The 12,276-nt window shown below is 37.0% G+C and overlaps 1 protein-coding gene across 1 annotated transcript in view; it reads right to left on the reverse strand.

Moving 5' to 3' along the window:
• Nucleotides 1-2,117: 2,117 nt before the first annotated feature.
• The window catches only part of SLIT3 (slit guidance ligand 3), a gene marked incomplete at its 3' end in the record, with an annotated part of 569,754 nt that continues 559,595 nt past the window's right edge, over nucleotides 2,118-12,276 (reverse strand). Inside the window, exons 33-36 of the mRNA XM_081320704.1 lie at nucleotides 6,739-6,893; nucleotides 6,009-6,294; nucleotides 5,691-5,899; nucleotides 2,118-2,356 (exon numbers count right to left, since the gene is read on the reverse strand). Coding sequence (XP_081176830.1) covers nucleotides 2,118-2,356; nucleotides 5,691-5,899; nucleotides 6,009-6,294; nucleotides 6,739-6,893 — 889 coding nt within the window. The remainder of the gene's footprint in view (nucleotides 2,357-5,690; nucleotides 5,900-6,008; nucleotides 6,295-6,738; nucleotides 6,894-12,276) is intronic.

Below are 12,276 nucleotides of genomic sequence, written 5' to 3' on the forward strand. Positions count from 1 at the left end.
TGCATTTCTGTGTTATAATTTCCAGATGCTTCTAGATCACATATTGTGCTCAAAATAACAAACCCCACTCTCCGTTGCAAACCTTTTCTCCCCAGCCAGCCCCTGAACTCTATTATTTTAATTTATTTTTGGCAAAGTAACCAGTGATTGTTTTATTTTATGCTGATTGCAGGCTCCGTGTATTACCATTTATTCTGAAAGGCAACCATTGTATCAGTTATTTCACTCCTGCCTAAAATTATCCTGAGAATCCATAAAGAAATCTGAACAAACTATTGTGGCTTTCAAGACTGCAATAGAATAAGGATTCTTAGAATCTTAAGACTTCTGAAATGTGAATGCTTGAAGCATGATAAGAAAACAAATATTTATCCTTAGTAGAAGGGACATGTACACAGTCATTGTTCCAGATGAATATGACTACAGTCTACTTAAATTTAAGTTTCCTGCTAGAATTTCAAGATCTCATTGGAATGTGAGGGGCTGTCTCTCCTTATTCTTCCTTTCTCCACCCCTTCTGAAAATTGTCTTATCCTCCTCCATGGCTCCTTGGAAAGGAAGACTCTCCTATCACTACTACAATACTAAGAAAAAGAAAAAAAGCTCTGAGAAAAGAAGCTAAATGTAGTTCGGCAAAAGGCGAAAGGCATTTACGGTGCTGAAGTCTTTGATGTCTCCGTCTATTAACATTCTCCTTTTCCAAAGCTCTTTTGTAAAGACTTGATGATAAATGCTGAGAAATAAATGAAACAGCTTTTGTATCATGGTTCTCTCATGTGGTAAGTGCAACATGCACTATATTGGTATCAATAATTCCCCATGTCATAACTAGCAGTCCAGCAGCAGGTGGAGACAGGGTTGACAGAAAGACTTCTACATGCTGGCAATCAGAAGTGGTGTCAGACAATTGCCATATGTGGCTCAGTTTACATCTGGAGGGGAAAAAATTCCTTTACAATTTTCAAAATTGCAGCCACCTCAATATACGCAGGAGTCAGTTGCAAAGATCTGATATTCAGGTAATAATTCCTGAATACCACACACTCTTCAATTAAGTAAAATATATCAGTGTGAATACTTTTGAAATGGATTGTCATGAGCAGGTAAGGCAGTGTTTCAGTGCATTCTTTGCCATTCTGCTTTGCAACTGGAAGCCAAAAAAACCTAAATCCTCTGAAATGGCAGATGAAAAGCTCATCACCACAAGAAATTACCATCTCACCCTTTCTTTGTTTGAGGATGCATGCACGATGCTTTGGGTGTTCAGATAAAGAGGGTCTAGTTCACAGGCTGAAGGACAGGAAGTATCTGCCAAGTAACTGGATAATTCCCTCTGTTATTCATTATGAGTTCTATAAAATGTTCTTTCAGTTTGTTAGTCTAAACAAATTTATAAAGAATACGTTTCCCAACTTTACCACCTATGAGTGATTGTGCTAGATCCCCAATATAGGATAAATGGAATTGTGTGACAATCAATCATATACAGAAGACAAAATACATTACTATTACCATTGCATTAATATGTGCATAAAAACATCTGTGCATAAGGCCCAAGCTACAACAGTGTTATCACAGTGTGTATTTGTGTGTGATGTGTGTGTGTGTGCGTGTGTGCTTGGCAATGGTATCAAGCAAATCACAACAGTGACAAATATAGCTTTCATTGTCACGAGAGAGGGCTACTAACTAAGTATTCCTGGGCACAAATGATCACAGAATATATCGCTCCTACTATGTATATATCCAGACCATTTCAACACCTGTTTCTTTAATTCTGTGGCAAACAGTTTGAATTCCTTTCAGATCTGGCCACTGTGCAAAGCTTATCAACTATACTCTTTTTTTTAATCCCTGTGTTTAGGTTTGGAATATTTTTTCCATTTTTTTACCAACTGTAAAAAAATCCATAGTAAAAATAACTCATATATGATACATATACCCAGAATGGTCAGATTTTATATAATAAAAGATGAAAATAGTCACTTTCCATAATAAAAATAACTTTTTTTGCTTATTTTACAATATACTTAATATTCTCTTCTTCACTTAAAAGTAAATAGGTCCTGTGTTTGAAAGCAGATTTGATACAAAGGGCAAAGAGGTTGATCGTAAACTTATAAACACTTTGCACAGCCACACTCCACATGTCTCTCTAGCTCTTCTGTAAAGGAGGAACCATCCACACACTGGAAGCCGTATTTCCGCCTTTTGCTGCGAAGAACAACACAACACTGACTGTTCCCACAAGTGCCATGACATTCCACACGAGGTACCTTCACCATGGAGACACAAGAGATGGAACCTTGTTGCTTCCGAATGAATTCACGAATAATCTCTCCTTGACAGACATTTTCTGTGAAAACAAAAGCACGGCTCAAGATAATCTTTTAAGATAATCTTTTATCATCTTTTTGATTAAAAAAAAGTGAAGATCAAGATCAAGAACATGGATTTATGCCACATGACTTAAAATATTTGCAGAAAAAACTGATGTAAATGATCTTTTTCCTAGATATTTTGGTGTTAAATTAGTATTAGAGAGCTACAATGTAATATTGCTGAATAATATATTCTAAGTTTGTAGAATTGCAGCAATCAGGAAGCATTCCTCTCTCTCTCTCTCTCTCCCTCTCTCTCCCTCTATTTATCTATCTATCTATCTATCTATCTATCTATCTATCTATCTATCTATCTATCTATCTATCTATCTATCATCTATCTATCTATCATCTATCTCATCATCGTCATCCATGAATTAATGTATGTATGTACAGTATGTATGTATGTATGTATGTATGTATGTATGTATGTATGTATGTATCTATCTATCTATCTATCTATCTATCTATCTATCTATCTATCTATCTATCTATCTATCTATCTCTATCTCATGATCGTCATCCATGAATTAATGTATCTCTATCTGCCTGCCTGCCTGCCTATCATCCATCCGTCTGACTGTCCCTCCATCCAGTTTCAAAGCCATCTGACTCCTTAATGACTCTGGGTGGCTTAGAAATGAAAAACAAAAGCAGTAGATATAAAAAGATCACAGTCAACCAAAAGAATGATACAGTCAGCTACAAAACTGAATTTGAATAATGAGGACTTCAAAACTACACTGCCGCAAGGCCTGGGATAACAACCAAATTTTTAGTGATCTCTGGTGGGAGATATGAAGCAATAGAGCACAGATGCTGAAAGAGATAAGATGACACTGTTTAGTTTCTAAAGATTCTAATAAAACTGTGGCATACCAATATCAATGAAAGTAGACTTAACTATGCAAACTACTGTATAGTATTCTTAATTTAATAATAATATATATAAATAATCCAACACAGACGAGAGCCCTACATGGAATGCCTTTGTCTGAAAAGGTATAGGATTTTCTGCCTGACCAGGGGGTTAAACTAGAAGATATCCAAGGTCCCTTCCAACTCTGTTATTCTGTTGTTCTGGAGACAGAAATACCAGATGTTCAAACTGACTTTGGGCGGAGGAACACAAAACATTATTGCCAATACATATGGGATAAAGAGATGTTCTTCATTGATTATAGAAAGGTCTTCAATGGTGTTGATCATGTTAAGGTCTGTAGCGTCCTTAGAAACATGAGGGTCTCAGAACATTTTATTGTCCTCATGAAAAACCTATCCAAAGATCAGGAAACCATAGAACAAAATAGAACATGGAGAAACAGATTGGGCTTAGGTTAGCAAAAGAATATATATTGGTATGTGCAAATAAACTTGAAAGACAGTTGGAATAGCTGCAGGAGACTAAGATCAGACAAATGGTAACTGAGCCCTAAGAAGAATGTGGATGTGATAAACATCTCAGAACAGATACTCCCTAATTTCTTGGACTGTAAAGACGAGGAGAGATGTATTTTTCCACCTGTAATATTCTATAATATCTTATAATAGAGTTAGAACTAATATTTCTGGGTGTGCTTCTTGTCTGCATTATCTCACAAGTTTGATAGGCTGTATGTGCCTCCTTTATTTATTCAATCTATTTGTGAACAAAATATTAAGGGAAGCTGGATTGGAAGAAAATGAGTGTGGTTAAAACCTGGGAGAAACATCAATAACCTGTGCTATGCTGATGACACTTCTGTGATAACTGAATGATTTGCACACTCTAGTACTGAAAATCAAGGTGCACAGTGAAGAGCCTTGGTGGAGCAGTGGGCTAATGGCTCCTTAAGTAACACCAGCTGCCTGCAATTAGTGCAGGTTCGAGTCCCACCAGGCTCAAGGTTGACTCAGCCTTCCATCCTTCCGAGGTAGGTAAAATGAGGACCCAGATTGTTGGGGGCAATAAGCTGACTTTGTAAAAATGCCGCTTTGGGGTGTGTGTGAAAGCCCTAAATGGCATTTACTCTGGATAATTTGTTTTGGTGTCTTTGTACTACAAAGTTGCTTTTCCTTGATATGCATAACGGAGTATGATGACATGTTGTCATCTGCTGTATTGTCTGGTTCCTTTGCAAAAAAAAATTGTTATGCCCATGCCAATATACATATCTATATTTTGGATAAATGTAATTGGTATAGGTCATAGCCTACTTTGATAAGTATATTCCAAATGTATTGTGCTGATATTTCACTGTGCTAATAGCAACTACCATGATGTGATCAGAGAGTTTACTTTTACTATTATATTTCATGAGAACACATATTTAAATAATACCAGGATTTAGAGGAAATTAGTTAGTTACAAGCTGAAATATCTGTGTGTATTGGCAACAGTCTGGTTGCTTAAAACAAAAGGACTAAGATTGTTTACTGATATCTAAATATAAATTTGCTGTTATTGGAACGTGATGTGTGTGTCCAGCTTTATTTCTCAGACAAAGTAATATCCTTTAGTATAATCTGTATCAAGCTATAACACTGAGAAATTTCTGACTTAAATTTGTTAATAAATTGTGAGAAAGTAATTAGCTATAGGTCTATACTCTTGTTAAAAGTACATCCCATTAACATTAACATGCATCTCTTTTACATTAATAAAAGTTAACGAAAACACTAATTGAAGTATTAACACAATTTAATACGAAAATTATTTTTAATAGGGCATCGCACAACATTCTCTTTCAAAAATTCATCCTGGCAGAAATTAAGGCTTAATGACACGACATTTTATTAGGACATTTATTTTCTGTATGAAAACATTCTCATTCAGTTTGTAGAGTTTCCAGGACTGAGAAAATTTGTTTCTAAAGCAAGTGAAGAAGTGCTGCTAGTCAGAGAAGTCAATGCCTAGCTATACAGTCTAACTGGTATAAGGAGGCTGTGATTTCTGGATTTTTACCTTAGCTAAGATTTACTATGCAAATTGCTAATGTAATAAGGATGTAAGACAGAACTGGCTGTATGTCTCAGCTACTGAAGAACCCAGCTGACAGGAATTAAAAAGAGAAAAATCTTCATGTCATCTTTTGTAACTTCTGATATGGGTAATAAAGATTTATTTTTTGTGCCATATGCACCCCAATTCTGTCAGGTAAAAGGAAGGCAGGTCACACATCTTTTTATTTTACAGCATATGTAAATGCATGGTACACAAATGGAAATTTTCTTTGAAATGGAAAGACATCAGCAGAGCTTTTGCATTGCTTTGTAAATGGGCAAAAGGGACAGAGCAGATCACGTATCACACATTACAAATACACCAACCTCTATCGCATTGTTCCCCACTGTAGCTTGGATCACATTCGCAGTAGGGTTCCCCTTGTGCAGAGATCTTACACTGTCCGTGGTTACATTTTAGAAGTCTGCAGGAGTTGGAGGAATCATTCTTTCGATCACAGTGCACACCTGTGTAACCTTCTATACACTTGCACGTATAAGCAGAGTTGGTGGCAATGCACTTCCCATGGAGGCATCTTACAGAAAAAAGATAAAAGAATACCTGTTGGATTTCAGATGGATCCATCTCACATTTGACACACATTCCTTTTACCTGTAAGGAAAATTACACCAAATGAAACTTACTTGTTACCAAGGCAGGGATCGTTAAGTTCTTGGTCACACAGTGAACCTGTCCAGCCTGGATGGCACTCACAGACGACACTTGTCTTTTCAAGAGAGCGGCAAATTCCGTGCTTACAGATGTTACAGGATTTGCAACCAGGAAGGACTCCTACTGACTGATGTGGTAGTTCTTTGAAATCCTGGAGCTCGTTATTAATCCGGACATCATGAATGCACCCATGAAAGCCACTTGGTGTCCTCTCTGTACCCTGCCGCAATGAAGACAGCCCTGTAGAGGTGGGAATTCCTGCAAAGGAAGTTGCAAAACGCGTTGTGCGTTATTTGAGCAACTCTGCGATATTTCACTTGAACGTAAAGACACAGTGGCAAAAGATTAGATAAGCAGATTGCAGCAGTCTATCAATGAACATTATATCTCGAGTTGACATTTGTCTTTTATGCCATCATTTACTACACTTTAGTTTTGCACATAGCACTTCAAAAATATATGCAGAAAAAAAAGCAAACATTTGCACAGATTTTGAAAATCATACAAATATATACATTTAAAATAATAATATCAACGTATTATTTTGCTGTGGGATAGCACTGTGTTTTGGGCAAAAAGGTTGGAATCTTCTGCCATTATTTCACATTTCAACTAATTGTCTTTTCTTGTGCACTGGCGAAGGTCTTAAGATTATTATTTAGCCTGACCCTCAGCTGAAACTCTGCAGAAATCAGAACCCACCTCCAATGTAGAGTGGAGTGTCTTGACCAACCATGGGTTGCTTCTGCAGTTTGCCAAGGCTTTTGGGAGTGCCTTTATCTACGACCAAATTCAAGGTCTGGTTCCACATCACCAGTTCCACACTATGAAACTGTCCATCATTTACTGTCTCCACACTTTCAGAAAAAACAAACAAACAAGAGAAGGGTATTAGAAGCTATGGTAAACAGCTTTTGCAATTATCTGATCTCAATATAGTTGCCATAAAAAAAATAGAAATGTAAGAGAGTTCAGATATGCAGTTAGAATAAAAAATAATAGAAAAAGGTAGCAAATAAGAGTAAAACTTCCTTTCCTGTGCCAAACTCAATCCAATTTTAACATCAAAATATAAATTAACAAACTGTTGATTGCATGCCACTAAACCTCTAGTTATAAATGCTCATTGAAAACTTCTTTTTCACATTCTGCTTTAGAGCCATAAGGACTAGAAAACTATTTTTTACCTGACCTAGCCTTACATGGTCTTCAGTTCATTGCCTTTCTTGTATTTTGTGATACCACTCTCGGAAACCTCAGTCAGACTTGGAACTAGGGATAGAAATTAAGGGCTTTCTTGAGAAACTTGAGTTTCTTTCTTCTTTCTTATTGTCCCCTCATTTTTGTTAACTTCTGCCTGAAGAAGAGTTCTGGAGAATGTGAAAGTTTGCATCCATTTTATATTACTTTTATTGGTCCTAAAGAAGTAGCATCTATCTAATAGTGTATGGAAGCAAGAGCTGTGGTGGCACAGTGGTTAGAATGTAGTATTGCAGGCTAATTCTGTTCACTGCCAGGAATTCAATCCTGACTAGCTCAAAGTTGATTCAGACTTCCATCCTTCCAAGGTGGGTAAAATGAGGGTCCAGATTGTTGGGGACAATATGCTAACTCTCTAAACCAGTTAGAGAGTGCTGTAAAGCACCATGAAGCAGTATATAAGTCTATAAGTGCTATTGCGATTGCTATGGATGTTATACAATATTCCCCTATTACCAATTCAACTACAATTGCCTTATGTTTATTTTAGAATCATGTTTGTGTCCCAATGCCCCTTTGGAACTGAAATATAATTTTTGAGTGGGAATAAGGACAGGGATTGAGGATATTTTAGTGGGATTGTAACAATGCATATAAAAATAAATAGAAGAACTTGCCACATTGTACAGAATTTGGCTATTCTCTGCAGTGGGAAGGGCTGAAGCAGTGGTGGGATTCAGCCAGTTTGCACCACTTCGGCAAAACCGGTAGCTAATTTTTTGTTGCCCAGGCCCAGGATGGACTTCCAGAAGCGGCATCCACGCAGAGAACCAGTTGTTCACATATTTGAATCCCACCATTGGCTGAAACAATTCACCTTCCTTTAAGTAACGACATTCTGCTGTATGCTTTGATAAGCAGAGGGACAGTGGCTGCCAAATATCCTGGTTGTACTTACACACACACAAAACCATTTCCAGAGCATATGAGACTTCTCTATATAAGCATAGGTGATTTTAACATCGCTATCTAAAGCTAAAATGGACATTGAACTTTCTTGAAGAAAAAAAACACAAGTGACCTCTGAAGCATGAACAAAAATCAGGTCTTAAACCAAAACAATCTCCTGGAACTTCTCCCCTTATTTAAAGAAGTTCCAGCTATAAGCATTTGTCAGATGATATCGCTGGCATTTTGCAGTGCTGTTTTTTTAAAAAAATTTCTGGCAAAAGCAAATAGATATACATCATTAGTTCTCTACCTAATATGGCCTTTTTAGATCAATGTTTAAATGTTCTATTTTAGCAGAAGATTTGTATATTTTGACTAAAATAAATAAACAAGCAGAACTAAATCACCCATAGAGTTATGACCACTGCTGAACTCAGAATTTCTGTTGCTAAGCAAGACAGTTGTTCAGTGAATTTTGCCCCATTTTATGACCTTTCTTGCCATAGTTGTTAAGTGAATCACTGGAATTGTTAAGCTAGTAACATAGTTGATAAGTGAATCTAGCTTCTCCATTGACTTTGCTTGTCAGAAGGTCACAAAAGGTGATCACATGACCCCAGGACACGGGGAGACATGATAGCAATATTCCATTATTTGAGGGGCTGCCACAAAGAAGAGGGGGCCACGTTGTTTATCAAAGCACCATAGGGTAGGACGAGAAACAATGGTTGGAAACTGATCAAAGAGAGAAGCAATTAAAGAGAAACTTCCTGGCAGAAAGGGCAATTAACCAGTGGAACAGCTTGCTTCCAGAAATCGTGGGTGCTCCATCACTGGAAATTTTTTAAGAAGACAGTCACTTGTCTGAGATGGTATAGGTCCTCCTGCTTGAGCGGGGGGCTGGACTAGAAGGCCTCCAAGGTCCCTTCCAGCTCTATTCTATTCTATTCTATTCTATTCTATTCTATTCTATTCTATTCTATTCTATTCTATTCTATTCTATTCTATTCTATTCTATTCTATTCTATTCTATTCTATTCTATTCTAATCATCCTAAATATGAGTCAGTTACCAAATGCCGGAATTTTTATCACATGACCATGGGAATGCTGCAATGGTCGTTAAGTGTGAAAAATGGTCATAAGTCACTTTTTTCAGTGCTGTTGTAACTTTGAACAGTCATTATATGAACTGTTGTAAGTAGAGGACTACCAGTATTCTTAAGATCTTTGAGAAAGTCTAGGCCTTTGTTAACATCAAAATGGACAACTATTAGATTTCGTTTTCAGGAAAAAAATAGTTCCAATCAATCTTATTTCCTTAACTTTTAGCAATGTAAAGTCTGTTTTCCTTCCTTCCCACTTAACTCAAAACCTTTCATCTTTAATTAGTATGTAAGTTCGAAGACAGAACCAGGCTCTGCCTGCTCAGTTTATTGAGTTTATTAAATTCTGAAGATGAAACAAAGGACTTTCTAAAAAGGCCCTAGCTCAACTTCCTGTCTCAGTGATAATGGGAAGATGCCCTTTACTGCATCAAGTGAGGAAAGGTGCTGACTTTAAGGAAAACCCTTTTCAATGATTTCTGTCCAGACAGAAACTGCCCAGAAAGGAGGAACTGTTTTGAAGGTCATTTACATTTGAAGGGCATCCCAAGAGCATACTTCAGCTGAGGGTCAATATTTCAGGAAGTTAAACACTGATTCTGATTTGAATCAGAAGGTTAAACACATGTTTATATCTCTGTGATTTCAACACACCTAACTGGAACATTGGCTGGCTTGTGCATCAGTGTTTTCAAGGTGTATTGCTTTAAGACAGACATGTCAAACACAAGGCCCGGGGGCCGGATCCGGCCCACAGAGTGGTTTCATGTGGCCCCCGAAGCCATCCTGGAAACAGTGAGGGAACGGCCCCCGCTGCCTTGGCCCTGGCCCAGAGACCCTCCTTCTGCCAGAGACCCCCAGATCTGTCCCACTCCTGCCCAGGCCCCCATAGGCACCCTTGATGCCAATGATGTAGAACTAGCCATGCCCACCCAGTAGGCCATAAGCACTTTAGCCACACCCACCCAGTAGACCACGCCCACCCAGGCCACACCCACCCGGCCCCTCAAGGACAACCACAATGCTGATGTGGCCCTCAATGAAATTGAGTTTGACACCCCTGCTTTAAGAGAAGCCAGGAAATCTGCATTTTGTTCAGTCAGCAACTGCTGTCCCTTCAAAAAGCCACCCTGGATTCAGGAATAGGATTTCCTTTCAAGAAGATAAATGCTTATGGAGTTTGTTCTAGATGGTCTGATTTGATGGTGTTGCAGGGGGATCTACAACGATCAGAGACTGTTAGAGACAGTGGCTTGGCGAGAGATTAATGGAAGAAAACCACAGATACTGAACAGCACACCACAGTTGAGCCAGCAATGCACAAAGGCTGTGATTTTGGTAGAGAAAACAGCTATATCCTACAACAAGAAGATTGTGTTAAAATTGCAGCTGACTCAAGTGTCCTCACACTGATCCTTCAAAAACAATGCCACAGATGAAAACATTCATCTGTCAAGACTTAATTACAAAATATGACAATCAACCAGATAAGCACATTACTTGAAACATAGGACAATAATTTCTTAGCATTCCTACACCGGTGACAATATTATTATAGATAAAAGTTTCATCAGTAGTTACAGATTGGTATAACTTTACAAATGAGATAAACATATGAGCTTGGGAAGTACAGCTAAAGAAAGGTGCAGTCTGATGCTTCATTTCTAGATGGCAGTAGAGCATCACAACAATTTAATTTTTAGACTGAAAAAGCAAAATTGTACTGCTTGCCTATTACCCAAATCAGAATGTAAACAAATAACAGAGGAATAGAAGTTAGATCAGGATAAACTACCAACTAAATTAAAGCTTTCAAAGAAGGGAAAAGAATGAGGATGATCCCTACAATTGGCAAAGTAACATCTGAATAATTGTATATGATCTAGGATTGCAAAACGTATCTAACGCTCCTTCAAAAGTTATTTTGGTAAGAAATAGCAATATGGGGATGTGCGTGTGAGAGAAAAAGAAAAATTAAAATGGGAATTGGATTGGTTCCAATTTTTGTGTTTGGATTCAAAAAACCAATGCTTGTCTTAACAACTGTTTGCCAACCAATTAGAAACAGTTCTCTAGTTTTCACTTTGGGCTAAATTCCAATAAACCTATTAAAATGCTGTATACTAAGTAGAATCTGCCTTGTTTAGAATCATTCCTCTGGAATTCACAATATATACTTTTTCAAACTTATTGAAATATAAACACTTTTCAAGATAGCCAGCTGTATTTCATTTGACACTTCCAAGAAAATAAAATAGCCATATTCCATCTATATTCAAAGGGAGGGGAAAAAAACGCTCTTAAAAAACAAATGACAATTTATGGAAAATGGCTGTCAGCAAAACTTATCAAAGATAGGGTGAGAGAATACAATACAGTTCCTATACTAAGCCACTTTGATAACCTTCATCCAGTTCTCAGAAAGAAATCAAATTAAATGGTAAATGATAATTACGATTCATGACAATGGTATTGAGAGAACGGCACTGACTATTCAGGAGAATAATAAGACAATAATATTACTTATCACTGTATTATCATTATGGATTTATTCACTCATTTGCTTATTCAAAATAATTCTTACTTTTGTGGGTTTATTCTCCTAATAACTTCATAATAATATATTCTCATAATAATAACTTCATTAAAATGCATTCTAAAAGAGACATTGTAAAAAAGATAGTACTTCTGATACAAGAGCAAAAAATGGAAATACTTTGTCGTATAACTTTGGTCATTCGTAATATTCCCTTTCATCCACAATAAACCTTTATTATGACCTTTAGGTCTGAAAACATTACGTAGAAGTACATACAAATAAAGTTATTAGTAGGATTAAAAAGTGGGTATAAAATGCAATAAAATTACAAACAATAAAATCAGCATAATAGAAATAATACTGATGCAAATAATACAAGGGACAATCACTAAGATTGGTGCTAATCTTCAGTCATATTTGGAGGATGAATAGAATAAATAAAATG

This window comes from Vipera berus (genome assembly GCF_964194415.1).
Source record: "Vipera berus genome assembly, chromosome: 2".
Classification (NCBI taxonomy): Eukaryota; Metazoa; Chordata; class Lepidosauria; order Squamata; family Viperidae; genus Vipera; species Vipera berus.